This window comes from Drosophila innubila (assembly GCF_004354385.1).
Source record: "Drosophila innubila isolate TH190305 chromosome 3R unlocalized genomic scaffold, UK_Dinn_1.0 2_E_3R, whole genome shotgun sequence".
NCBI lineage: Eukaryota > Metazoa > Arthropoda > Insecta > Diptera > Drosophilidae > Drosophila > Drosophila innubila.
Genome location: NW_022995380.1, coordinates 5,697,975 through 5,725,798, shown reverse-complemented (window position 1 = coordinate 5,725,798; position 27,824 = coordinate 5,697,975). Strand labels below are relative to the sequence as shown.

The 27,824-nt window shown below is 37.9% G+C and overlaps 4 protein-coding genes across 5 annotated transcripts; all 4 read right to left on the bottom strand.

Annotated features, from left to right (window-relative positions):
* Positions 1 to 869: 869 nt before the first annotated feature.
* LOC117792007 (neuroendocrine convertase 2) lies at positions 870 to 17,445 on the bottom strand. The gene is made up of 12 exons (XM_034631953.1): positions 17,232 to 17,445; positions 6,820 to 6,927; positions 5,928 to 6,198; positions 5,803 to 5,840; positions 4,938 to 5,014; positions 4,438 to 4,526; positions 3,833 to 4,008; positions 3,448 to 3,761; positions 3,140 to 3,373; positions 2,894 to 3,058; positions 2,723 to 2,840; positions 870 to 2,656 (listed from the first exon to the last, which is right to left on the bottom strand). Exons 1-12 carry the CDS (start codon positions 17,409 to 17,411, stop codon positions 2,498 to 2,500), a joined length of 1,929 nt encoding a protein of 642 aa, XP_034487844.1. The 5' UTR covers positions 17,412 to 17,445; the 3' UTR covers positions 870 to 2,497.
* A 1,365-nt stretch (positions 17,446 to 18,810) lies between these two features.
* On the bottom strand, positions 18,811 to 20,601 carry LOC117790455. The gene is made up of 3 exons (XM_034629910.1): positions 20,429 to 20,601; positions 19,344 to 20,366; positions 18,811 to 19,279 (listed from the first exon to the last, which is right to left on the bottom strand). Exons 1-3 carry the CDS (start codon positions 20,502 to 20,504, stop codon positions 19,248 to 19,250), a joined length of 1,131 nt encoding a protein of 376 aa, XP_034485801.1. The 5' UTR covers positions 20,505 to 20,601; the 3' UTR covers positions 18,811 to 19,247.
* An 895-nt stretch (positions 20,602 to 21,496) lies between these two features.
* Positions 21,497 to 24,141, bottom strand: LOC117791826 (sideroflexin-1-3-like). 2 transcript variants are annotated; one of them, XM_034631722.1, is made up of 6 exons: positions 23,970 to 24,141; positions 22,819 to 23,172; positions 22,506 to 22,623; positions 22,270 to 22,431; positions 22,084 to 22,211; positions 21,497 to 22,026 (listed from the first exon to the last, which is right to left on the bottom strand). In XM_034631722.1, exons 2-6 carry the CDS (start codon positions 23,129 to 23,131, stop codon positions 21,782 to 21,784), a joined length of 966 nt encoding a protein of 321 aa, XP_034487613.1. In that variant the 5' UTR covers positions 23,132 to 23,172; positions 23,970 to 24,141; the 3' UTR covers positions 21,497 to 21,781. The 2 variants fall into 2 exon arrangements, with proteins under 2 accessions (XP_034487613.1, XP_034487611.1); XM_034631720.1 differs by having other exon boundaries at positions 23,981 to 24,141.
* Positions 24,142 to 24,965: 824 nt separating this feature from the next.
* On the bottom strand, positions 24,966 to 26,624 carry LOC117791106 (sideroflexin-1-3-like). Its single transcript, XM_034630764.1, has 5 exons — positions 26,096 to 26,624; positions 25,683 to 25,800; positions 25,460 to 25,621; positions 25,268 to 25,395; positions 24,966 to 25,210 (listed from the first exon to the last, which is right to left on the bottom strand). Exons 1-5 carry the CDS (start codon positions 26,406 to 26,408, stop codon positions 24,966 to 24,968), a joined length of 966 nt encoding a protein of 321 aa, XP_034486655.1. The 5' UTR covers positions 26,409 to 26,624.
* Positions 26,625 to 27,824: the final 1,200 nt, after the last annotated feature.

The window sequence follows — 27,824 nt, the reverse complement described above, 5'->3', positions numbered from 1 at the left end:
TTCCTATAAGTTCGAATGATTAAATAAATGTTACATTATGTAATAAATTATTAAATTGTATTAAATTATTTTTTAAATTTAATAATAATGTATAAATTAAATTGTTAATGCATTTTTTAATTAAATTAATTATTCCTAACCCTAATTATATTGCTAAAACAGGAACCAAATTTGAGGCGGCTGATTTTTTTGACTTCGAAAATATGTTCGAAAAAATTAGGACTCCGACATTAAAAGAAAACCGACATTTGGAACGGTTTATTTAAAAACAAAATCTTTATAAAAACTCTAGAGATATCTGGATTACATCTCTAGAAACAAAAATTAAATTACTTACATACGTGTATATTTAGGTAATGTCAATGAAATAAGTAAAATAGATATCTCAGTTCTTCTTTATAGCTTACCGTTCTCCGCCTGCTATTCATGGTTCCTTAAAGACAATAATATTTATTCAAGCTACTATATATTATCTGTAATCTTTAAAACAGAATTAAACTTTAAGCACAGCCTCTGATTATACATACATTTTGCTACAGGATCTATGCTTGTTTTGGCATATTACGAGCAATTTGGTTCTAATTAATTACATTACGCACCTGGTTGATATAGTGTTGGATAATTAATTGCTTTTAGTCATACTAAACCAACACCTAATCTGTACAAAGAAAATCAGAGCTCAATATTGCTCAACTGGTTCATAACTTGGCTTCAACACATAGCTATGCATACGAAAGCTAACACAAAAGTCTTGAGAGCAATTGGAGAACTTAACTGTAAAGCTTTTTGTAGAGTTTTTTATAAGCAGGTTAGAGTCGTAGCTAAAGCTTTTGAAAAGCTATCGAACTACTCGTAAATCAAAATTCCAATTTGGGCGTTTTACCAACTTTTATTTACAAAATTAAATAGATTTATTTTTTTGCATTACATGAGAATCGAAGAAGCCAAACAATATTATGGTAATAATAATAACAGAAAAGAGTTTCCAAAATCATTGCCAAAACTAATCTAGACAACATTCAATTTTTCAATTGGTAACTGCATTTGTATCTGGGTCTGGTGTTTAGTATCTACAACATCAAAGATAACTTTACATCAATATAAGTTATTTATTCTGATGATATACATGTCTATGTTTTATACATAAATGTATATCATATATACTCATATACGTAGGTAAATTATCGTATGTATGTAAATAGATATATGTTTCATTCTATGTATATTTATATTTATTGTAAGTATATATAAGGAATAAGTATTTATGTTGGGCTTCTGTTTATGTTTTTTTCATTCTCTCGGCTAATAATTACACATCATGTACTGTATATATATTTAAATATATGTATGCATTTATGTATATAGATATAGTTGTGTATATCATTTCTCTTGCACTATAACCCATGAACTTTAACAAGGTGCTTATTAAACAAATCAATCATCAATATCCGCTGTCGTCTTTTACTTCTTACACACTCTCAACACTTTTTCAATTGTTTTGCACTTGTACTTCAATATTTATCATTTAGTTTTATTTATATATATATATATTTTTTTATATTTTTTTCATTATAAACAATTTAGCAATTATGCTGGTTATTATTTTTTTACTTCTTTGGCCCCCGAAAGAAACTGAAAACTGCGTATGTAAATGCAATTTACATGCACAAATACAAAAGATAGAAAAACTAAAGACAAACTAACTAAGAATACCTATTAAGTGATACTATTTGGAAGCAGTTTGCACCATTTGCATTCTCCACATTATTAAGTTCAACATTTTATGTTTATATATAGTATATATAGAGAGAGAGAAATTAAAATAGATTAAAATATATAAGGTAGATAATGTTTAGAGTCTAAGAGCATAGGACACAGTTTTACATATGTATACATGTATATAAGTATTTATATATATATATATATAGAGATATAGTACATTTTAGGGTTTTAAGGATAAGTATTATGTACTCAATGACTCCTCCCTCTCTCTGTCGCTCAAATAATACAGTAATACTCGTATGCTATACCTGTTTCAGATTATTCTTACTGCTTATCTTTTATAGTTTATACGGGTCTCTTAACCATCATAATTTTCATCTGGTTCTAAGTTGTTCTATTAGTTATTTGTGGCTTTGAAAATAGGTCGCATAAGACTAGTAAATAATGTGCGCTTGAAAATCCCGCATATCATTTCTCCAACTCTCTAACTCTCATGTGATGAAAATATTAAACTTAAGAAATGCTTTAAATTCAAATGAAAATAAAATAAACTTTGAGTTCATTCCATTTCATTTAATAAAAAAAATATTCAAGAATGTAGATGTTTGATTAAAAAAAAAAGCGTAAATAAATTCTTTAAAATAGAAGTTCGTTCTCAATCAATCCCATTTAAAACAAAACACAGCCAGCACATTTCTTGAACTTCATACTAAACTCAAAGTGATAAAAGCCAAGGTGCCTAATGGACGACATCGCTCGTGGAACTGGACACCTCCTACATTTTCTTATCCTCATGCGCCTTCTTAACTATGGCCAGCTTGGAGTGCGGTGAGGATGGCGAAAGTGTGCGATAAGGTGCCTCCTTGGTGCCATGCAGAACCAAAGACCATTCCACCAAATGCCCAATACGTGTTTGGGCCGAATTAAAGCGTGCCTGCAATGCATTTAACGGATGGAATTACAAACAATAGTATTGTGGGAGAGTTGAAGTTGAGTTTACCTCCAATTTCCATGTTCCCTGTGGATACTCGCCCCAGGAGTGAGTGGTCATGAAGGGCCATTTGGTAAAGCCATCGCGATGATCATCGTCATTGGCACGTCGCGAAAGAATCATGGATCTAAACAGTCAAAGGGTTAGCCCAGCGTTAATGTAAGAATCTAAATCACTCACTTAGTGCCCATGGGAGAGGTGAGGAAGAGCTCCAAGTCGCCACGTCGCGAAGCATTGGCCGTAATCACGGCCTGCACGTGCTCCAAATAATTCACTTCCGTATCGCTGCCCTTGCAAGCGTCCGTTTTAATCTCCCAGAACAGCGAGCGTCCCATTATAATTGGCCTGTAAGTGGGTCAACAGTTTAACCGTTTGTTACTCATATGTAAAACATACAAGAGTTCATATGTAAAGCATGACACTTACTGAGCCTTGTTAATCTCACCCGCCTCACAGTGATAGCGTGCTGGCACCGAATGCCATTGCTTGGCCAGGGTCACCATGGCACCCGCATCGAGCACACCGAACCCAAAGAGGTGATTGAACTCCAGTCCAACCCCGTTCATTGTCCAGTAGAATCGGTTCTTGGCATCGAACAGCGAATTGCGCTTCGATGTCAACACAGTTAGATGCTGAATGTCGCGCCAAGTCAACTGAGGGCTGTTTGCCAAATTGGATTTAAGATTACCATAAATTTATGTAAATTAAATCCGTTGAGGACTTTATCCACTTACTTTGCCTCCAAGGCCAACGCAAAGACGCCAGCGGCTTCGGGAGCTGCGGCACTTGTTCCCGAATGGGTTGTCGTACACTTGCCATACAGGTCGGTGGTGGCAACGCCAGTATTGGGATCCTTGGCACCATTGCTGAATGTCGATGCCAGTGTGGAGCTGCAGCTCTCATCGTAGTGCGCGTTCTGGCCATCATTAATGGCGCTGTTAATGGAAATGGTCCACATGGAGGCGGCATAACCATCGCAGTTGCAATCATCCTCCTCGCCGCCATCGCCCGATGCCCAGACATAGATGTTGCCTAAACCATTGCGACCCTACGGGTGGCAAGAAATTAATGAGCCTGAAGACTCAGTTCAGCTCAGCTAAAGTGAAAGCATTATCGTACCTCATTGACACCCTGGACAATGGCACGCATGGTCGCATTGCGCGGCCCGTCGACCGTCTTGCCATCATCGGTGGGACCCCACGAGGCGCTGTATATGTGGATTTTGTGAGGCTCATGCCCCATTGAGTTGGCTTCGATTAGGTCGGTCATATATGGCTGATCCAGCATGCGTATGCCTGTGGAGCGTACCGATAAGAATGCATTAATCTTAATGGCGGAAATTATAAATCAATATTTATAACGCCACCCAACTGTCGCTGTCGCTGTCGCTGTTGCTGTTGCTGTCACTGTACTCGCTTGACGCTTTATGGCTTGACCTATCAAATATATCCGATTTTCACTTGATATTTCCCAGCCGTGCTATAAAAATGACAGATAACATTTTACGGATTTATGTGCACACTTGTTGACCACTTTTTCCCCCGCCTCGTGAAAGGGAAACCGCAACCTCATTTTAAAAATATTTGTCGGTTCAATTTTTGAGTGGACACTGCGGCGTATACGTAATGCAAGTTATTAGGCACAGCTTTTAAAGACGCAGGCAGTTGACAGTATCCCGAGTATTGTTATAGTGGTTACTGTCGCTCCATTCTGAAGCCACTTACCTGCGATTTTGCTGTCATAAGCAACGCCCACGCCGCAAATTCCATTATCTCTGGCAGCAGCCACTTCGCCAGCACAGCGAGTTCCATGGCTGCAAGTAAGTAAAGAGCAACGGGGAGAGGGCGGGTTTGGGGAGTGGCAGAGAATTGCCAACCATGTCATAAATATGTTAGTCAGATTCCAGGCATTTGTGTGTGTCTGTGATAGTACTTAGCAATAAAGGGCTTTGCTACCATTATGCAATAAATGCGATAAGCCAAAAGCAGTCAAAAACAAAAGGAACATTGCTAAGAATACCCTTGAATTCTATCAACTGGTTGAGTGTTAAATAAATAAAATTAAAAATATAAAAAACAATTAACGTAAAGAAAAACAGTTGAAGGAAAAAAATACAATGAGAAAGAATTGCAAACGGATTTCCCTTTTATTTCTAATACATTGCCTTGGCCAGGCTTTTATTCTCTCTCCTCTGGTATGGCACTTAGCTAAGCCCTACACTTACCTGTTGAACCAATCATCTGTGTAGCGTGGATAGGGGAATGGATCGTTGCTGCTAAAGTCATAGCTGGCCTCCGCGTTCTATATGAGTGAAACCAAGCATAAAAAAGAGAAAAAACAAGTGAGAAAATGTCGGTAGTTGCTCATATGCGTAGCAACTAGTTAGCTGGTGTGAGTCCTAAGTGCAATTTGGTGTCTCATCGCACACATACAAGTTAATAAAGGCTAGTTGACACATTTACCATCCTTATAAAATAGTTTTATGTTTGACAGCACACATAAAAAAGGAATAGCACAGCCTTTTAAATATAAAATGTAATTTAATTTAAAAAACGGCATAGGGTATCAAACTTTCCCAAAACCAAATGGTCCATAGAATGGAAAACAATTTTAATAAATTTATCCTAATTAATTCAAAATTGAAGCAATATTTAAGAAATGTAGATAGACATGTAGGAAAGTATGCAATAACTATATATCAAAAGATGCAAAAGAGATTGAATAATTATTCCTTGAATTGCTTTTAAATTAAACTTTCAACGCAAAGCATTGATGCAGATATCAATCAAAACTGATATTAAACCGCCCACACTTGACATGCACTTTTGCATTATAATAAAGTTGGCAAATTAAATTGGCAAACCGTTAATATAGTGAGTTGTTACAACCAACTCGGAGCGGTTATTTTAATTAAGGCCAAATGCTGCGGGTCGGATTCACAAATAGCATTTGGAATTGGGATGTGGTCAGTTGGTCACTTGGTCATGACTCACACATATAAATATAAATTTGAAATGCAACAACCCACACACGCACACACATATGTACATACGTGTTTCCTTTTATAAGGGTAAAATAGAGTTACTCACGTAATTGAATTTCAGGTCCGGATGCATGTAGTCGACTCCTGCAAGTATCGCACAGTGGACAAAAACGAAAGAGAGTGCATATTAAAATCGGTTGCATATATGATTTGTATGTTCTTGTTGCCTACCATCATCCATGATAGCCGTTGTCACGTTCTTGCCCGTTATTCCCTGCGCCCAGGCAGCCTGCACATTGAGATCCAGCCTTACTTTTCCGCCATTCTGTCCGGTGTTCTTCAGATACCATTGCATGGGAAAATACGGATCCGTTGGCTCAACATCCACGTCATTCGACTCTCCCAATGTTGCTTCATAGTGCAGGCCATGAATAGCAGGTACCTGCGGTCGCAACCCGCGTTTCACACGCCTAAAGCCCGGTTGTTGTACGGCCGTATGTACCTGATGAGATGAGACAATGAAAATGAATATTCATTCAGAAAGTATCAATGTATGACTAGAATGCCAGCTGTCAACGGCTGTCGATGGTCGAGTCCGACATCCCATTCATGATTCTAGGTCAATGTTATGCGTACGTGTCTGTCTAAAATGTTAATGTTGAATAACAGGCAGGCAAACAAGCTCCAGCTGTTAACTCTGGGCCTGGCTACTGATAGGGCTAAAATGCAAATCAAACTGCTGTCAAATCAGCATATTTTGCTGCCCCATTTCCCTTTCGCCATGTTGTGCATTCTGTTTTGTTTGACAACTGCATTTTGAATAGTAATTATCGACAATGGCCCAGTGGCACGTTCCGGTCAGAAATGCGGACAACGGACAATGGACAAGGAAGATGTGTCCAATTCACAATTGCAATCAATGCGGTTGTGCATTTTGCACTGACAGGAATACAATTTTCCCACTGATTGCATAGCTGTCTATGGAAGCCAACATACGAATGAACGGTTGAAGGAGGTACGACTGAACTCTGGCATTTGCAAATGTGATGGATACAATTGTCAGCAGTCTAGAAATTTCAAGCACTTGGTCATGATGTTGGCTATGATTTACAGTAATACTCACCGAGGGATGGCTCTTGAGGGCACGTGTGTGCGTCAAGCTACGACGTGACCGGGCATGTGGCAGAGTCCTGTGCTTGAAGTGATACTCCTGTCCATCGGCGCCTACCAGCTGCATAGCAATGAAAGAAAATAAAGATAGAACACTGAGTAATATTTCATGAGATACCGGCGAACTCATTATAATTGAGCTTAACACATTAATTTCCCGCTTGTAGCACGAGTAGATGCGTCAGCCATAATTATAATTGAGCTATAATTATATTTAGCTGGATATTCCCCAACATCCTATACCCTACAAGTAAGTGCCTTAGTGCGTGCCCATAATTACGTTTAAATTGCCAGTCATGAGCATCATCTTCAGAGCAACAACTTCATCACTGCTGTTTGCCGTCCTTGGCCAGGCTTTGGTAAATTGAGAGTTTACAGCATTTCTTTCTAGTTAATTTCCAATTTGGCCCAATGCAATCCCAATAAATAGCATTTCTAGTTACACACGATCCAATCCCCAACACACTATGGCTGAAATCCCAATGGCAAGTCGACAACATCAAACACTAGCTGACAACTACATTTGCCCAACTAGCAGATACCCTGCAAATTGTTGAAGCTAAGCTAAACAAAAACTGTCCAAAAAATTCAAGTGGAATTTATATTTGACAGACAAACAAATCCAATTATTCTATGAGGATACTTGAGTATCATTGGACATCCCCTGGGAGCTGTTTTGCTTTCGCAAGTGGAGTAGCAAGTGTCATCCTGACATTTTTCTGTTGCCTCCTTGTTGACCTGATGGCTGACATTGGAAACTCGTGCACAAATTGGACAGCTGTTGAGTATCTGTTAGTTTTCTTTGCACATACCAAACGGGCTACCAGCGGAGAATGAATAATTAGTACTAGTTGCTTGAATACCAGCTGAGCTCTGAAGAGTCCTTTAAACGGCTTAAATATCGCCGTCATACGCTGCAGTAATTAAAATGTGTCCCTAACATCTGTTCAGTTGCCTACTTGCTTTCCACTTGAATCTTGAAATATGCAAGATGTTTAACTTATCTTCGAGCTGAACCTATTTTTAGAGATGTTGCAACCTGAGCAACTGTCAGCATCCTCGCCCACGTTGCTGATGAAGGGTCTTCCTTTGTCTACACTGAGATAGAAACATACCAAATTTTTATTTTTATGTATTCAAATCTAGCTCAGACAGAGAAGCCTTATATACAAAATGCCGCAAAAAGAAAAAGTTAATAGTATTCCCAAATTCTTTTTAGCGGTTATTTCGTACATTTCCATAATTCTGTATTTCGAAAGGGATGTGGTGAATGTCTGTCAACAATTGAGTCACTTATTATTCATGAAATTTTAGCCAAGCCACGTCAGCAGATTCCAATGAGTACAACACTCTTAGTTTATTTAGGCCAAATTAGGAGGAAAGATAACAACAGCAATACGCCAAGACAGAAATGACAGGAGGCGAACAGTGGTCTTTTTTTGGTCATTTTTTCTCTAGATTTGTCCATTATGAATTGAGCTGTATCGATAGCTTATTTTAAATATTCGATTATATTAAATTCCGTGCCATCTTTAATATTAAGAAGTACCTCTAATTATGCAAGGATACATAGTTATATATCTAAAAAATAACTGAAATAAAAGAGATTTCTATTCCACATACTTTTTTACGCATACAAAGATTAAAAATTTAAATTTAAAAAAGTTAATATAATCTTCCGCAATAAAGACTAGACATTTTTGAATAAGTTATTAATTAATTCGATCTAAAATAAACATTTAACCACTGTACGGCATTGCTGCCTGAGGACCATCAATCCATTGATGTTTGCCAATCATAAACCACTGGCAGTTTGTCAATAATCTAGAGTTTAGGTTCGTCGTCGCCGTCGTCCTTTTTGATGAGCGGGGGTTATCTATTTTTATGCCATTTTAATTTGTGCGTTAAGTACTCAGGATACTGCAACAGCTGGTCTGGTCTAGCTTGCCAGCTTTTAAATGTTGCCCTTTTACTCAAGAGCAAGGCAAAGTTTGGGCAGCTAGATAATAAAAACATTGCGCATACGCACAGTGGAACTTTTCCCAAAGAAATTAATAAGGCTATCAACTAATCCCAGCAGCCACATGCGGTTAAATTGAGTGAATATTTTTAGAAATTTGGTATAATTTTTGCATTACTCCTAATAAACGCAACATATGGCAGCAAAAAGAACATATACAAAAAAAAAATTACGAAAACAGAAAGTAAATAAATAAAGCTTAATGCCTGAGCTCTGTTGAGTGGGTTGAGCTAAACAAAAATAACCAGGCATATAGAAAGCACAAAAGCAGCTCCACTCAATTCAGTCATTGTTGTTGTCATTGTATCTATGCAACAAAATGTGTATGTATGTATGTGTGTGTGCGAGTATGTGTAGTACACAACGAATTATAAATATAATGTGTCACAGCGGGTGATAACGCGGACAGCAGCCGGCAGAGAGCAAAATAAAGCAAAGTCAGGCCAGTCGAGCAGACACTTGACGACATGTTACTTCCCCCGCAACACCCTGTCGACTATGTCAGTCCTCAAGGCGTCACTTTTTGTGGAATACTTTATTTAAGTAACACCCACGCGCATTTAGCTCGCATACAAGTGCGACTGTGTTGCCAAAATGGCGTCTGTAGTAAGTTTCATTTATCGGAGATCTCAGTTTATGGAGGTTGATGGAAAAGAGAGTGAGAGAGGGAGGTGCACTTGTTGCTCAAAACATTGACACATACTCGTAATGAAGTATGTAAATTTGCATACCCAGCAACAGGACAAGGGCTGTGTGTGTAGTTACATCACATCCTTTAAGCCTCACGCACTGTGTGGGCAATACGGGCATTGTGAATTCCATGCCAAAACTACGACACGACATGACATCTAGCAAGCGCTGTCAACGACAGATATTTATAGATTTTCACTCAAAGCGTATGCACTGTGTGCCATCAACAAACAACAAACAACACACAACACTGAACAGTCAACAGCAACAACCACATTTACAAAAAGACAACCAACAAAAGCAACAGGCGTATGCACATGCAGCAAACCACAAGTGATTGTGAATATACATATATGTATCTGAGTTTGTTTATGCACTTTTACAACAGGCGAAAGACAGAGGCATATATAGCTCCATCCATGAAATGCAGGTGGTCTTTTGTTGAGCCAAAAGCTTAAATAAGCCAACAGCAATGCTTTAAGTTGCCATTATACAAAGCTCTTGTGTGTTGAAAGGACACTCTATTAGCTCTCACTGTCGCACTAACACACTCTCACATAAACAGACAACAGACACAGACAGAATAGCATCAATTAAAAATTTCATTTAGCATCCATTATGTGACTTTACCACATTTTCATAAATTCCTTCAGCTTGGAGTTGAAAAGTAGGCAACACACATACATATTTTCATTATGCAATGTCCTTTATCTCTGGCCATATGCGTTAGACAAATCCATTTATCAAAACTAGAAATGGCTCTATGGCTCTTTATCAGTGACAGGTCACTTTTATCAGTAGCTGGCAACATTTCTGATGGCATTTGTGCAAATGACTACTGCTCTACACATAAGTAAACAAAGAGATAAAAAGATAAATAGATATGTGTTTCGCATATATATAGTATATGATAACTTAAATAATATATATTTTTGTGTTTCTGAATAAAAAGAAAAGCTATAGTTTGTCAACTGACAAATCGTTATCACATGCCATTTGTCTGAATTTATTTGAAAGTTTTTCATTAAGCACTCGTCGAAATGTGAATCAACCTACCATCAAACAAAAAACTTTGTACTTACACACGAGCTGATGAGTTTATAATATTTAAATGCCTTATCATATGTATATTGGTATTGGCAAATGTCAGCTGCTGTGTCTGCTCAGGTTTTGATTTTGGGTCGTGTCTGTAAAATTTAATTTAAAAAGTCCCAGCATATGCGACCAGAATTCTCTTTAGCTGGATTTGGCCGCAAACACAGGAATATTGATTGCCAGCTGCGTTAGCTATGTAAATCCCGACAGCAATAAGTGGCATGGCATGGCAAATGTATCTAAAAGCCCTCAAAACAAAAAAATTGGCAGGTGGCAAGTGAGGAGAGAGAAATGCAAATGAATGCCACGACCTGCTGAATAATTCAGCAGGATGTGGCGTGAAAGCCAAAGCAAAGACAAACAGCAGTCATGGCTAATAAGCTTTGATTGAGGCTTTTGCCATGTGCCAGTCATTGTCCTGGTCAGGCTGATACAGCTTTGATTTGTTGGCTCCAGCTTATGCGAGTTAGCTGCTAGCTTGTTGACTTATGCGGGAAACGCAAGAGCCAATACAATGAAATCGAATGAAAAATAATTGAGTTGCAATTGCAACGACCGTTGAACATGACATTCAATGCAGCAACAAATGGCACCACGAGTGGTCGCCACAACACCCCTTTTTTCGACCCCTTTCAAGACAAGTATTAATTAAGAATGAAGGACTGGAAAGTGGAAAGTATAAGTAAATGTTCAGCTGTTTAACATGGCAACATGAACTCATTTTGCAACTGGGTCACATGCATTTAAGCCAAACTAAAGGCCATGTTGGACACCAACAACAAACGATAGAGAAAAGACTGGCCTGTAAGAGAGAAAGAGAGTGAGTAAGTGACTGAAAAGCAACCCCAGCCATCATAATCACATAAGTCTGTGTGCTATTTGGAGCAAAGACGTCTAGATTCTCGCAAGCAAGCAAAATAATTATCTAGCGCACTGTTGGCATTGACATGCTGTTGGGCTCATGCTGCGTATGCGCGATTTTCAACAACATCTCTGTACAAACAGGAGCCAGCCGCCCGCTGGCTAATTAAATTTAATGATTTTATCTCATTTCCCAAACTCTGCTCTGCTTTTCTTTTCTAACAATTACATTAAAATGTAATTTGCCGCATGGCGAACAAACTGTCCAAGTTGTTTTATAAAATATGTACAAAGCACGCTATAATAATATCTTAACATATCTGGACTGCTCACTCAATCAATCAACAGATATTCTAAATAAGTGCTTCGCAAACTTGACTTATTTGCATTGAATTAGTTTTAAAGTGACAAAAACTTTAAGCACATTTTCACATTTTGTTGCACAGTCGAACAAATAGTTTATTTACGTCATGGCAATTATGACTGACTCGTGTTGGTAATCTTAGGCAATTGGATGCCAATAAAATTTAAAACAACTTGGCCTTCTGCATATCAAATAACTTAATTGTAGGCTAAGCTGTTGCTAATAACCAAGTTGTAAATTACACAAAACAAAATTTGTGACTAAACCAACTTAAAAAAAAATATTTTGCTTCCTTTGCAATTAACAGAAAAAGACCCCAAAAATTTGTAATAAGCATTAGTGCTAAATTAGGGTCGTGCCTGTAGTATTAAGTTTACACTACAGAAACTATACAAGCCCGACGACCGGGGTCAGCACGTGTAATACGATACCCGACATGCTAACGGAAAACTTGCAAATATTTGACAAAAGTTGGCTTCTCCATTAAAGTTTGCCAACTGTTGGCCATAAAGCACAAATGGGGCATAAGATGGGAGATGGCAGACAACTTGTTAGTGTGACACAGGTGAGCAGGTCTTTGATGCATATTCAAGACTTTAATGAACAAAGTTAGATACAATTTTTAGCAAATTTATTGAAAGTCTTCAGTGTGTCGTTTTGCCAAAATATTCGAATTTACGTCTAATTAAAGTGATAGCGATACTTTAAATAAACCTCTCATTCATATGGTCAGAAAACAATTCATATGAAACATCGAACTCAGCTCGTGTCCAGCAAACGCTTCGAGCTGCTTTACGATTCTAAAAATAAATATTAAATAAAAAAAATATAAGGGACGTTTTCCATCGACTTGGTTCACAACGCTGCGTATACGTGATAACGCTTTGTGTGCTGTTGCCATTCTTATTGCATGTCTCTTTCTGTCTGTGTACGTGCGTCCGTGTGTGCGTGTGTGCGTGTGTGCGTGTGTGCGTGTGTGGCTTGTGTGCCTGCGGTTCTTTTTTTTAAGATTTCTAGCATAGCCCTGCATGTGCGTCTTTATACGACGTGCAAGTCCTTTGTTTGTCTTTTATTTGCCAACATATGTTTTGTTGCCTTGAGTTACAAATTGCTGGCCAAATGTCTGTGCTGTTAATTTGCAAGCGGCAAGAAAAGGCCACACAATTTGTTAACTCGTTTTTCATTTCGCATAATAAATGAAACGTAAACATCCAACAACAAAAAAAGGCTCCATCGTCTGTTCTGTTTCAGGCCAAATAAAATAAATTCCACAATGACAAGTCTCAAAGTCATTTTACCGATTCTTTAACCGACTTCGACGCCCACAAAATTCATTCATCTGTTTGCTATTCTGAATCTATCATAAACCTTGCCATATTTAAGTTATAATCTCTGGATGTATATCTAATGAACGCTGCATATTTAATGAGAGCTAAAATATGCAATGCAATCTTCTCTCATGCATATTTAATAACAGCTGGCATTCCCAGCAAATTTATATATTTACAAAGTTATGCAGTTGCTCCCATTCACTGTTCATAGTTATATGCTTAAAAATTAGTTGAAGGACTTAAACTAATATGCAAACATTAATATAAGACTATTACTATTATAATTGATCTTTCCATCTTTCGATGGACTTAAAACAGAAAACGAACGTAAAATTAAGACTAATATGCAACTATGCTATGAATATTACTTTGAATTGAAACATTATTTTTAACTTGAAAAGACTTCAGCAGAAGACTTTAAGCTAAAATCATTACTTGTAATTGCAACATTCTTAAAATTTTTTAAATTGAAACAAAAAGCTGCCACAAAAGTGAAATTCGTTAATTTTAATATTCTTTTAGAAGAATGCATATTGTAAACATATTTTTGTTATTAAATTAAAACATAAAAGAACTATATAGAAAACCTATAGACTTAAGTATTTGATATCTAAGTATTTTTCCTAATTTCCATTTCCATTTCTAATTTTTGCTGAAGTCATTGCTCAAGGTATCAAGGGTGTAGAGACAACCAGACGATTCTGTTGCTCATGTTGTTGTCGAGGCTTAGGATTGCTTGGCAAACAACAACTTAACGCTTAATGCAAGGCTTTGTGGCCGAGTACACGATGATAAGCGGAGAGACAAGCAGACGTAAGATGGTAGACGGGTTTGTTAGCTTTTAAAGTTATTACACACACCAAACAAAAAATAAAATGTACACACACATTGCATGCTAAACGGCTCAACACAGCTGACAGGAAAGTAGTAGGTGAAACTTTTAAGCACCACAAAGACACGATGAGCATAAATTAAGATGGGAAGAGACGCTTTGAGGTATTAGCCAGAACTGAAAGCAACACACTGTGAGCAGCTTTTGTGAATTTGTTAGACATTAAGCAACACGAGAATGCCGCACGTCGAAAATCACCGAGCAGAAAATTGCAAGGCAAAGAAAAAAGCTGGGATATTGCGTGGGTGAAGTGAGTCCAGTGTTCCAGCAATCCAGCTGCCTGTTTGGCTAACCAAATCAAAAACATATGTATTTACCAAAGCACGAAATTGAGTTAAGTATTTTATTATATTTAAATTGTCAGCACAAAAACAACAATCTCTATTTGTGCCTATGTTTATCGAAGCTTACATGCATAAATGTATGGGCATGTGAGTGTAAGTATGAATGTTTGCCTAATGGCTGACTGGCAACAACTAAGGTTTTATTGGTGATAAGGCCATAACATCAAATGCAATAAACTCTAAATGTATACACAGCGCCAATTCAACAGATAAAACCCTGTGCAACTTCATACGCGGCGTATACGCAATATCGATTTAGGCAACCAACAGAGCATAAGCCCTATGTGCTGCCTTTTTTCAGCCAGTTGTGATTTCTGTGTGCAGATAGCGTTTGACGTAAGAGCAACAGATTTTTTCGGTCTACATACATGTTCGGCAATTTTATTACTCTACGCCCCCAAATAACATTCTGATGGACTTTTGTTGTACATCTACGGCCACAAGCCGACTCATTGAGAACTTAGCCCGGAAATCCAGCAAAAGCCACACTGAACACCTTTTTTTAATTAAATGGCATTCTATATTTAAACAAACAAGTAGACCATAAGCTTACTCATAAATATCAAATGCCCACAAATTCTATTCGAGTTCCAGTTTGCTTCTAAAATGTCAATTTAAATATGTAATTGATCTCTATAGATATGAACCTACTGCAGGTAAAATTAATCAAAATGCCAAGAATAACAATGAAAGTTATACCTATTTTTATTCTCGTACTATCCGATGAAGTTGCGTTTTTCTTTTAATCTACAAGAAAATGTGATCAAATGTCTGTCTATTGATACTGTAATAAAAAGCTTCTGTATTTCTGATAATAGCTGAAAAAATGACAAAAAGAAAAAAACCATTACCGTGATGTTTTCCTATTTATATTTCTATTTATCAGATGCGTCACCTTTTGAACACCCAACAGGCGACACAGAATTAATTTATGCAGTATTGAAAATGAGAGAGAGGGTAGCTATATTCGTTGAAAAATATTTGCTAGACAAGGTAGAGATTCACTTCAAGTGAATGATTAAATGACATTCGCGTATTAACAAGCTGCTTAAGACAATCAAGAAGAGAATAATTAAGCAAAGTGAACTAACTAAAAATAAGACATTACCGGACTCAACGATTTTCCTCTATTTTAGGTTGTAGGAACGAGCTATATTATTAATTTATGGTCTGTATCTTGTAAGGCGTTGAATTTGTTGGTAAACTTTATTTGAAAAAGTTTCGGGGAAAATTTTAGGCAACAAGTTTTCGAAACAACCAATATACCGATTGTGGTCTTTAGAGTAAATACTCAGGCAAATAAATTTATTTATTAATCGTTAGTACTAAGTTGTAAAATTTTCCAAAATTAGCCGTGGTTAAAAAATACAAGCCAGTTAATAACTTTTAAAGTTAAGGTGCTGTTTAAAATGCAACAGATAAACAGTAACCGTTTCTAAGAAGATTGTAAAGAATAGCTTGTTCACAGAATTGCATCTGATTAGAAGGCTGAAGGCGTAGATTGACAGGAAAATTGCAAAAGGAAAATCAATTTGATTGAAACGAATTCAAGAGAAAAATGTAACGTGGTAATTGAAGTCGAGTAGTTCTTGGTAGTATCGTGCTTCCTTGCCGTTGCTTTCAGTGTCAAAAGCTTTGAGAATCAAGTAGTGTAACAAGCAGTCGTAACTAAAAGTATAACATTCATTCAAAAGATTGAGTTGTGCAATGGGCTAACGTTGCCTTAACTACCACTCTGTAAGCCAAACTGGTGCAACTACAGCTGTGTCTGTGGCGCAATGAAAAATGGTAGTCTAACCAGCAGTACCTTATCATGGTAGACAGGTATGGCTGCTTATATTTATGAGACGCAGATGCAGGTTAACGGGAAGACTTACAAATAAATCAGCACTTTATATAATGAGGAGTGGAGGGAAATTGAATTTAACGCCTGCTTCATCTTTTTTATTGACACAAATGCCGACCCTGATGGAATGTTATTGACGGCTAGCTAGTAGCTACCCAATTAAGTCAGATTGTCGAGTTAATTAATTAGCCGCACATCGGCTATCGATTGTTCTTGTTGCTGTTGTTGGTGGTAGCAACTGAAATATTGGCCCACATAATATGCAACAAGTGTGCTCTGATTCAGTTAGAATGCCTGTCAAACGCAGATGTCTGCTTACATATTATTCAACTACCACAAATACATATATTGTTAGCCATATTACATACTAGTATCTATGTATCTGTCTGTCAAATAAATGCAATCAAGTAAGTGAAAATCGAATATGTAATATGTCTGCATTGTTTGTTGCTGCGATAGTTGTCTAGTTGGATAAGTAGTTGTTGACCTTGTGCCCCTTTCGAACATGCAACAACAACACGAGCTAAAACTGGCAACATTTTTGCGCCTAGACGATATGCAATGGAAATTTTGCGCGGCTGACGGAAGTCGGCTAAAGTCAAGTCCATATATGAAGCACTTGTATGTATATTGTATGCCAGGCACGCATCCTGTCACACACACACACACACACACACACATACATTCACTCACACTGACACCCACTTAAGCAGTCACAATTAGCTTGGCAGCCTGGCAGCCTGGCAGACCTTTGTCGAGTGTAGATTGTTGTCGCTTCTCGATTGTTGTTGCTGCTGTTGGGTTGTGTCTTTAGGCTGGAAACGTGCCCACGCTGTCCGAACATAAAATAATTGATTTTTCACAGCAAATGAACTGTTGTTGCTGCTCGATAAGTTGGAAGAGAGAATCTCAGATTACTTACCGGTCCCAGGTTGTCGAAGCCATATTTATCGGCCACCTTGTGGGCGAAGTCATTGTCAACGCCCCGACGGAAACGCACCAGAAAAGAGCTGGTAAACACCGCCTGATTACCCAGGCCGCCGGTGCCACTGCCAGCAGCGTCCGCCTCTGCAGCGAACATCAGCAGCGCCAGCGCCAGCATTCCGATGCACAGCAGTCGCCATGAAGCAACAAAGCTCCATGCAGCTGCTGCAATGAACATTGCACGCGTTTCTATCAAAGGACGATGTCGTTCTCGTTGTCGTTGTCGTCGTTCTTGTGTTCCTTTGCCTTGTTTTGCTTTTTGCCCCTTTATTTTTGGCTTTCTTTGCGCTTCAGTTCAGTTCACAAATTGCGACGATGGGGCAACGCTGGCGCCACAAATTCGTGCACGCTTTTCCGATGGATGGGGGTAACTTTTTTGGAGGCGTTCAGTGTCAAAAATAAAGGCCGCGCTTCACTGGACTCAAGCTAAATTTGACTGGACTCTTTTCTTTTAAATACTTTGTGTACGACAATAATCAAGAATTTTAACGCTTCACGCTGGTTTGTTCTTTAACTCTTCAATCTTGTCTATATTATTAAATTTTCTCTTTATAATTTTTGTTTTTGTCTACACTGCGTTTCTGCTCTTCGAGAATTTTAATGCGCTGCCACGAACTTCACTTTGGCGCTGCGCGCAGAAAACTGTTTGCCAGCGTCGTGAATGGACGCCATTATGAATATACGAAAGGCGCCGCACCATTCAAAAGCATTGTGAAAGCTCGCCACAAAAAAGCTCGCTGAGTTCCCACGCCAGAATGAATACTTGGCGCCCACACAGTGCATTTCATTTGTCGGTAGTGCTGTGCTGCTCACACGCCCATTCCCTCCTTTTCTATGGGTCTTAAGCTCACTTTGCCTTTTAGCTGTATTATTACTTTTGCAGCTCGGTTTTGCGCTTTCTAGACGTCACCAATTTTGGATGACCTGCTGCTTTTGCCTTTTGTTTTGTATCCCTGCCCCCAACCCCTGTCAATTCCTGTTGTTGCTCATTCTGTTTTGTTCCGTGCGATTGCTCGGATTGTTGCTCGGTTGCGATTGGTTTATGCTGCGCATCGTCAACATATGGCAGCATACTTTATGTTACAGATTCATTGCATTTCATAAAAAGCAAATTTACTCACATACACTTTCTTCTTCCTAATATGTGTATGTGTGTGTAAGTGTGTGTGCTGGAATTGCCTTTTGTTGAGTATAATAGCTGAAAAGGGCTTCAACTTTGACCTTAGCCCAAATGAAATGGACTATGACCAAAAGCGCGTATTAAACCTTTTAAATGCGTGCCATTGTGAGCCAGCGTTAAACATTAACGACTTCACACATCCTTTAAAGCTTAAATTGTAATATATATTTAATATGAGCTAAAAATTTAAAACCACAGAGCTAGAGAGTAACTTAAGAACTTTTAACATATCTTATGATGATTTACTTAATTTATAAAAATTATATATAACTAGATATTAATACTTTAAACGAACATTATTAAATTTAATGCAAATGCAACAAATATGGAAAACTTTTAGGATATTTAAGCTCGTATATTAATTATTAATTGGATTAGGCTTTCAATTATCCGCGCTTATCAGCCGTCAATGGGGAGGTAGATGACAAACAGACAGCCATTTCCGCTTTCAACTGAATAGTTTATCAGTTGAAGGAAGCTCCTTTCCAAATCGCTAATAATGAGCATATGGCGAGCCGTAAATAATGCAATTAGCGAAATGGCAGGACCAACTTTAAATTACAATTAATTTTTAATTAAGAGCTGTAAGGATATAATTATCGTATACTTTGGAGTGATACTATAAGCTCAACGATTAAGAAATCAACGAGAAGCAACAAGACGAACGAAACTCGGAGAAACTCAACTTTTTGCGCATCACATGCGGTGCTCGTAGATGGAGATGGGAAGTTGTGGGAACTTGTCAGTGTGGGCGTAAACGCATTCTCGAACGCATTACTTCCGCCTGCCAAAAAGATTGCCACGCACTAAAAATAGACAAGAACTTATAACTATATTTCCAGAAGGCAGTGTCCAACTCGCTTCACTTACCGCTTGATGTGGCCGGAGATAAGGCGTGGGAACTGGCATGACGTTTGAAGCCCGGCGTGTCCGCCTTGCCCGCCTTGCCGCTGCCACTGACAGCTGAGGAGGTGGAGCATGAGGGCTTCGTGGTAAGGCTGCTACTGACAATGATATTACTAATGGTGGCATCGGATGCCGTGTTGCTCGGCATTGATTTGTAGCGTTGCAGTGAGGTGCGCGGCTTCTTAGGCTGCGTAGCCTCTAGCATGGCCTCGTCAAGGGCGACAAACCAATCCTCAGTTTCACTTTCATCCTCTAGGAACTTCATGTAGAACGAGGAGCGTTTTTCCTTGTGGCTCTTGTGGTGACTGGTGGGTGTGGTGGATACAGACGCCTGCTTCAACGCTTGCTTCGGCGCCAAGTCAGACTCCAGCTGCTGTGAGGCCTCCAGCAGAAAGCAATCCGTATCCGAGTCGTTAAGAAAGTCTGCCAAGGCAGGATCCGCAGCAACTGCGGCTACTTTGGATGATGAGTAGGGTTCGGGTTCGAGTGCAGTCGACGGAGGTGCTGCCAACTGTTGGTCCAACTGCCTGTGCAATTTGTCGCATCGTTCCCGCAGCAGTTCATGATCACGTATTTGCTGTGCACGCCACTGTTTGTTGTCCAGTTGCTTGCGACGATGCTCATTTGCCGCGTCCACCCGCACCTGTTTCCGTCGATCTATCTGCTTAAGGGCACCCGGGCCAAACTCCTCCGAATCAAAGCCGCTGTCCGAGGTTGTGTTCACCTTGTCGCCACGCCCATTGCCATCGCAATTCCAACGCCAGCTGACTTCCGGGCTGCCCGTGACGAGCGTCTGGGAAAACAAACAGCTCGGAGATAAGTTATTGTGTGGCGAGAAGTCCAAGCTGTCGTCCAGACTGTGCATCTTCTTGTTGGGTGGCGTGCTCTCCACATTCTCTACAATGTTTACTGTAGGTGAACGTGGTGTATCCCCATCTCTTGCCACATCCTGTGTTGCGCTGGCGCGAACGCGATTTTGTGGCGAGGCTAATTAAGATAAACACAATTACGTATTTATTACATCGCTAGTTTACCAGCAGTTTACTCACCACTGTGTCGCTTCTGCAGTAACCGACTGCTCAGCGTTAACGAGCGTCTTTTGCTCATAGTCGACGTGTTTTCCATGTAGTTACATTTATTATTTAATTTAAAACATTGGGTGCTTGCGTCGTAGAATGCGCTCAATTTTAAAACGCGTTTGGTATTTTTTAGTGTGTGGCACTTACCTAACTATCGATCTATCGATAAATATTATATCAGCACCATTTTCTTGAGCGACTGTATAGTTATCGATAATGGTATATATTTCAATAATATATTTTACTAAAACAATATATGTAGTGAAAATTAAAATCTTCAAAAATGACAATTGCGTGTGTCTAAGTTGCCTCTTTTCATAAATAAATACTTAATTAAACAGTGCTGCCAACTTTTTAGAGGAAAAAAAACTTCATCTGGCTGGAAAATTGGTATTTGCGTACACTTTCGTACACTGTTTAGAAGAAATAGTAATAGCAAAACATAGTTGAATATATGTATATTAAAAACGGCCATATATTCGGCAAATGGCAATAAAAAATTTAAATTTTTGTAACAATCAAACTACAAAAATTGTCAGAGCTAGGTATAAAATAGCTAAGTTGGCAACAATGGTTATAAAACGCGCTAAGCCGTGGTATTTTATTTTGTTAGTATTTTTCAGGGAAATTTGCTACAGATGTTAGAAAGCTGACTGATACAGGACTGAATGACCGTTGGCGTGTTAATTGAAAATTTAAAAACGCAAAAAACTCAATAAAAATGTATAAGTTTGATGAAAACTTAAATTTAGAAATTTGACAAAATTAAGGTAAACATTTTAATGAAGGTTCGAAGTTCGTCAGCGTTCGTTAAGAGAAGTTAGACAGTTTAATTCGAAAAAAAAAAATTTTATCAAAAAATCAAGGAAATTCTAAAAAAAATGATGCATAAATTTAAAAAATTTTATAACATAAAAAAAAAAGCCCGAAATGGGTACCAAAAATTAAAAATACCCAATGTCGGAATCTTACAATCAAATCAGATCGGAAACTTTCAGCGGATGGGCAACCCCCGAGACGCCGGCGCCAAAAAATCAGTTACAATTTTCCTTTTAATTTATTTATTAACAACATTTTCATATTTGATATTTCTAAATAGCTTTGAATCACAAGCTACTCCTGAGTAAATTGTGGCGACTCGAGCACAACAATTAACTAATTTACATTCATTTAAATGTGTTAACTAAACACAGAACGCAAACAAAAACCTGCAATTAAATGCTTTAAGAATTCCTATAAATGCACATCAAGTAAATAAATTAATCCCCTTGAAAAAATTATTGTCCTCTCGTAATTCCCTTTCATCCATCCACCTTTATTGGCCTACAAGCCCTTGTTGTACCAGACGGTTTCCAAGTCCGGATTTTTCTTCTGTATGGATTCGCTGACCTCAGTCTCCAGGTCGCTCACCTTAATTGCCGCCCGTTGGCTGAAGAATGCACAGCCCAGGGGCGTGGCAAAGAGAAGAACGAAACCGACGAAGACCGTTTGAATTGGAGCATTCAGGCGGGGGAATTTCTTCAGAAAACCGCGCTTCTCCAGGCTCTCCATAAGCAGAGGCGTTAAAGCTATCGATGTTTAAATAATATTAATTTAGTTTCAATATACGAATCATGGATTCTTACTCATTCCGGGCATGGCCATGGCAATACGGCTCACCAACACGGCTGAAATGCCAACGAATGCGGCCTTCTTCGAAATGCCAACTTCATTATTTTTCTCATCCAAAAGAACGACACCATTGCGCAACTCCCTGCGAAATAAGTTATATGAATGAGCTTTAGGATTAAAGATAAGATTTGAATACTTACTGCATTCGCATGCAGGGAATATTGATGCAATTGGCAGCTGCAACGGCTACCAAAGGCACCAGGCGACCAACCAAAGGATTCATATTCTTTACCGCTCTGTTCAGGGTGAGGGCGGTACCCAAAGCACCACCCGTTGCCAGGCAGTATGAGGTAAACAATTGTCTGTGAGGGGGGAATTAAGTAGGAACATCATGAGTTCGATGATTGACACAATTTGTTGCTTTGGGGTCACTTACGTTTGACTAATAGGTGTTGTTCCTGAGCGATTCGTATAGTTGACGATGGCATTAAAGGTCTGATTACACCATTGCCAGAAGACGACGGCCGGCGTTGTTTTGTAGAAGGTCATCATGCCTAAATTAATACAATAACAACAATACTTTCATTATTACTTGTTTATTAATAAAAGCGCGGAAGCGAATTGTTGAAATATTCAAATGAAATGAAATCACACGATAACAACATTATCACAATCACAAGTCTGGCACTGTGTGTGTGTGTGTTTGGGTATGTGTGTGTGCTTGGGTGGGTGTGTGTGTGTGTACTAACCGGCAGTGATGAACATGTTCATTGGCATCTGTGCCGACATGCGTCCAATGAGTAGCTGCTTCTCGCCCGTCTCCGGATGAAAGGCCGAATCGTACAGATACTTGGCCTTCCATAGATCATTAATGGATTTACATTCGGGCACATCCTTTCCAGCTCGATACTTTTGTACTATCTGTCGTGCGGACTCTAGTTGATTCGAGGTAACGAATAGATTAAGGGGATTGGTGACCAGAAAGAAATGCTTGGCACGCCCCACATACGTGCTCTGATCGAACTTCGGCTTATCAATATCCACGCGGGGCAGCAAAGCCATTCTGATATACTTTCCCTTTCACTTTAGCCCAAAAGATAATGCTGTAAGGGTAAGATTACATTTATTTGTAGAGTTCTTTTTGAAGTCTGATTAGATACTTTCGCTGCAATTAAAAACTTGCTGATAGCTTAATTGATACAATGTGTCAGCTGCTTGGTTTCACAGTATCAATATATTTATTTATGTTTGTCAGCTTGTGCGCACAGTGTTAACTCGCTAAGGCGTACACTCATACATTCCATAATAATTAAAACTGACCTTGGTCTATCTTTATCAATGAATAAACAAATTTAAAAAATATTCTATCTTCATATTCTGCGTTGTTCTAAATACTATCTGTATAGTGGTAATATAAGAAAAGAGACCAACAAATTTGTTTTCTTACGAAGCTGTCTTCTAGCAGAGCTTCTACTGTAGTTTTTGTTGTGCTTATAAATATTACTGCCCCGAGGGCTTATCAATGGCCGCAGTGACCCAACTGATTCGCGCTAATCGCCAGAAAGTCAACTTTCAAGTTCCAGTGCAGTAAAAATACTCTACAAACAAGTATACATACATACATACATACATATAGTATGTCCACGTACGTGTACACATGCGTATATAATCGAGAGTGTCGATTCTTAGGTATTCGAATATATCGTAAATTAAAGAACAACATGCGATTATGTTGCATTATATAATTGTTATAGCATTATCATAAATATGCGTAATATTGAAAAATCCATAAATCATATCGGACGTTTGCCGGGTGCACAGCTGAGCTAATCACAAACAACAACTATTTCCAGAGAGTTGATGAACTGGAGAACAGGTTGCGACACTGACACATACACACGCTATACGTACGTTTATGAAGTATGTATGGGTGTGTGAGTATTTGAGTTTCGGTTCTTCAAGTTTTTCACGCGTGCAACACCTACACACACACACACGCACACACAAGCAACCGCACGCTTCTATACGTTCACGCTTGTCCAAGCGTCCCGCTTGCTAACACTTTGGCAGTGAACTGACGACTAAACCGACAGCTAAGAGCTGCTGCTGCTGCTGCCGTTACCGCTGCCTCAGCCGCCGCTCCAGAGAGCTTTTTGTTTGCCCTTGAAGAGAGCATTTCACTAGGTTCATGCTTTTTGTCGCGCGCTCAGAAACGAATCAATGTGCCGCTTAACTTTATTAATAAATCAATCATTTCATCTGTCAATTGAACATTTCTTATAGGGCAATAATATAATATAGAGCAACATTGTTATTTGTAACTTTTTGTAAAATATTAATAACTAAATAAATATTATTAAATAATGGCAACTGGGAAAGCGTATTTCATAGTCAGCATGCCAAAAATACTTTCTCTTTCTAGTTTCTTTTATTACCTTGCGTAATTCGAAACTTTTTCTGTGGTAAGTGACGACGACATTGAAGAGAGCGAGAGAGAGAGAGGAAGCTTTTTGCTTGTGCGCAGCATTTTAACAGTGAGGCTTGCAAGTTTGCCAAAGCTTTTAAGGCAGCCTGTTGTGTCGATTTACTTATCAGCTCCTCACACAAATATACCTGTGTTTATATGTATACTTATGTATCCAATAGGATTGCCTTATTCTTAATAAATCAATCTTATCAATATATTGTGATATCAATTGAAGTTAAGCAACTTTTATTCCAGCTTAATTCCACAAACGCAAGCGGACAAATACACTCTGATAAAAATCTTTAATTTATTCATAATAATTTTAAATTTAAATAATTATTTCGTCTATAGCATAATATTTCTTTAAAATAATATTTTTAGAATATATTGTAAGTTAAATCATTGATCCGATAGTTACAAATTGTCGGACTACAAACCCTTATTGTACCACACAGTATCCAAGTCGGGTCGATTCTTCTTGATAGACTCTCTCGCTTCGGACTCCAGCGAGTCAACCTTGATAGCAGCGCGTTGACTGAAGAATGCACAGCCCATGGGTGTTGAAAATATTAATATAATACCACAGAAGATAGTCTGAATTGGTGCATTCATATGGGGAAATTTCTTCAGGAATCCGTTCTTGTCCAGGTGATTTATCAGAACAGGCGTCAATGCTGTCAGATTTTGTATTAAATTCATGTCATTTCCATAAGTGACTCAGGAATACTTACTCATTCCGGGAATTGCCATGGCAATTCGACTGATCACAACAGATGAAATGCCAACGAAAGCGGCCTTCTTCGAAATGCCGACCTCATTGTTCTTCTCATCCAAAAGAACGATACCATTGCGCAACTCCCTTTATACGTAAAATATAACTAAGTAGTTTTTACATTTCTTATCCAGTACACGTAAATACTTACTGCATTCGCATGCAGGGAAGGTTAATGCAATTGGCGGCTGCAACGGCAACCAAAGGCACCAGGCGACCAACCAAAGGATTCATATTCTTCACCGCACTGTTCAGGGTGAGGGCGGTGCCCAATGCTCCACTTGTTGCCAGACAATAGGAGGTTAACAACTGTCTGTAAGAGGGATTTAGCAAGTTCAGCCTCAGAAAACGTTGCTTATCTTGAGGAAACCTACGTATTACTGATTGGAGTTTTGCCGGAGCGGTTTGTATAGTTGACGGTGGCGTTAAAAGTTTGATTGAACCACTGCCAAAAGACAACGGCTCTGGTTGTTTTGTAAAAGGTCATCATACCTAATTGAATAAAAGCAATTGAAAATTGAGAATAAATATTTCAGAATATTCGACGATAATCTTTTAGTATTTGATGAAAATTGCTGATATAAGATGGTATTTGTATTATTTATAGAGGATATACTGTATTACCATGCTTAAATTCATTGGATGGCTGTAATAAATATTATATAAAGTGTTTCCGATTCTGTCAATCCCAATACCTTTGAACTAAAGATCTATTCATCTTTATATAATGTAGACTCATATATTTTTACATTAGCTCATACAAATATAAACATATTGTTTTGCTTACCAGCAGTAATGAAGGTGTTCATTGGCATCTGTGCCGACATGCGCCCAATGATAAGCTGCTTCTCCCCAGTCTCCGGATGAAAGGCCGAATCGTACAGATACTTGGCCCTCCACACATCCTCGATTGATTTGCATTCGGGAACAGATTTGCCAGCTCGATACTTTTCAACTATTTCACGCGCTCTCTCCAGGTCGCTAGATGATGCGAACAAGTTCAGAGGATTGGTTAGCAAAAAGAAATGCTTGGCACGACCCCAATACGTGCTCTGATCAAATTTAGGCTTATCAATATCAACTTTGGGAAGAGATGCCATTTTAATTAATTTACTGAGTCTACCGCTGCCTCCAACAAATAAATTGTTTAATTGTGATTAACAACAATCCAATACTTTTTGAGATAGTCCAATGAATTTTTCGCTTGTTTCAGTTCTAAGGAAAGCAGCGGTCAGAGACTCTAAAAGCGTTAAAGGCCGAGAGGAGAAACGTATAATTGAAAAATTATAATAAGTATAGCATGTGATGTTAACTTCAATGCCCAGTTCGACACAATTTCATGGAAAATACAAATTCAAACTTAAAAAAGGTTTGGCTGTTTTTTTTTTTAATACGGCTTAAGGACATTTGCTATTTTGTTTGTCGATTTGATGACGAATTTATCAATCAAACAATACACGTATACAAATTTAACTATTCTATATATTTCAAATTTATCCGCTATAGCAGAAGAAAGTTTAGTTTATAATTAATTGTTTTTGATAATAAGTCTGAGTATAAATAAATAAAACCAGCTTATGGTCTGCGTGTGTATATTCATTTATTTTTGAAATCCATGATTAGACTAAACATAACATCAACAGTTGTGTATAATAGCATAGTTATTGTTGTTGTATCGTTCCAAATAATTGTAATTATTATTTTTGTATTATTTTTTTTTAATAGTATAAATATATACCTCACAAATAAACATTATGCATATTTGAAATATCATTTTAATTTTGCAAACAATTATAGTCATAGTTAACACAAATGATAGAAGTACATAATTTCAAGAACGTGTACTTATATATTTATAAATGTAAGTAGATGCAATTTATTGTACATTCTTGTATGTAAGAATATTGTATAAGTATATGTATTTACATAAGTATGTATGTGTCTATGTATGTTTAAAGCATGCGTATATCTGTTTAATTCAATGAATATGTAGAATATGCATTCATCATCAATTGTTATAAGTACTTAATAATTAATAATTAGTTGCAATTGTTTCATTAGATACCTGTTAAGTCGAAAATAACAATAACTATATATATTTCTTTATTTATATCTGATTTCACTTGATTTTGTTGAAGATATTTAAAATAAATCGAATAGAACACTTCAATAGTATTTGCATAAATTTGCAACTGTTATTTTGGTAAATTTGAATTCAACTGCTAATTGAAATAGTTAATAATTGAAACACTTAACGTTCTGCAACAATTTAAGGATAGTTCTTGAAATGTATATTGTAAATATGTATGTATGCATTTGTATTTTTATGTATATAAGGCCTTTTTCAATTCCATTTCGAACCAAATTCAAGCACATTAAAAAGCATACTTTTAGGATAGTCTTAATTTATTTCCATCTCCAAAAATAATGCAATTTCTGTGAATCCGATGCGAAAGTGGAATATGGAACAGGACTTATAGCTACATATGTATATGAATATGTTTAGGTAATATAAT

Excerpts from the sequence above, each read along its gene's own strand:
- LOC117790455 (XM_034629910.1), bottom strand. The coding sequence starts at position 20,504 with ATGGAAAACACGTCGACTATGAGCAAAAGACGCTCGTTAACGCTGAGC. Across the intron at positions 20,367-20,428 it reads ACTGCAGAAGCGACACAGTG|CCTCGCCACAAAATCGCGTT; the intron begins GTGAGTAAACTG and ends TATCTTAATTAG. Across the intron at positions 19,280-19,343 it reads ATCTCCGGCCACATCAAGCG|TGCGTGGCAATCTTTTTGGC; the intron begins GTAAGTGAAGCG and ends GTCTATTTTTAG.
- LOC117792007 (XM_034631953.1), bottom strand. The coding sequence starts at position 17,411 with ATGCTGGCGCTGGCGCTGCTGATGTTCGCTGCAGAGGCGGACGCTGCT. Across the intron at positions 5,841-5,927 it reads AACGGCTATCATGGATGATG|GAGTCGACTACATGCATCCG; the intron begins GTAGGCAACAAG and ends CGATACTTGCAG. Across the intron at positions 3,762-3,832 it reads TTGTCCAGGGTGTCAATGAG|GGTCGCAATGGTTTAGGCAA; the intron begins GTACGATAATGC and ends TGCCACCCGTAG.
- LOC117791106 (XM_034630764.1), bottom strand. The coding sequence starts at position 26,408 with ATGGCATCTCTTCCCAAAGTTGATATTGATAAGCCTAAATTTGATCAG. Across the intron at positions 25,622-25,682 it reads AAAACTCCAATCAGTAATAC|ACAGTTGTTAACCTCCTATT; the intron begins GTAGGTTTCCTC and ends TCCCTCTTACAG. Across the intron at positions 25,211-25,267 it reads CATGGCAATTCCCGGAATGA|CATTGACGCCTGTTCTGATA; the intron begins GTAAGTATTCCT and ends AAAATCTGACAG.
- LOC117791826 (XM_034631722.1), bottom strand. The coding sequence starts at position 23,131 with ATGGCTTTGCTGCCCCGCGTGGATATTGATAAGCCGAAGTTCGATCAG. Across the intron at positions 22,624-22,818 it reads GAACATGTTCATCACTGCCG|GCATGATGACCTTCTACAAA; the intron begins GTTAGTACACAC and ends GTATTAATTTAG. Across the intron at positions 22,027-22,083 it reads CATGGCCATGCCCGGAATGA|CTTTAACGCCTCTGCTTATG; the intron begins GTAAGAATCCAT and ends AAACATCGATAG.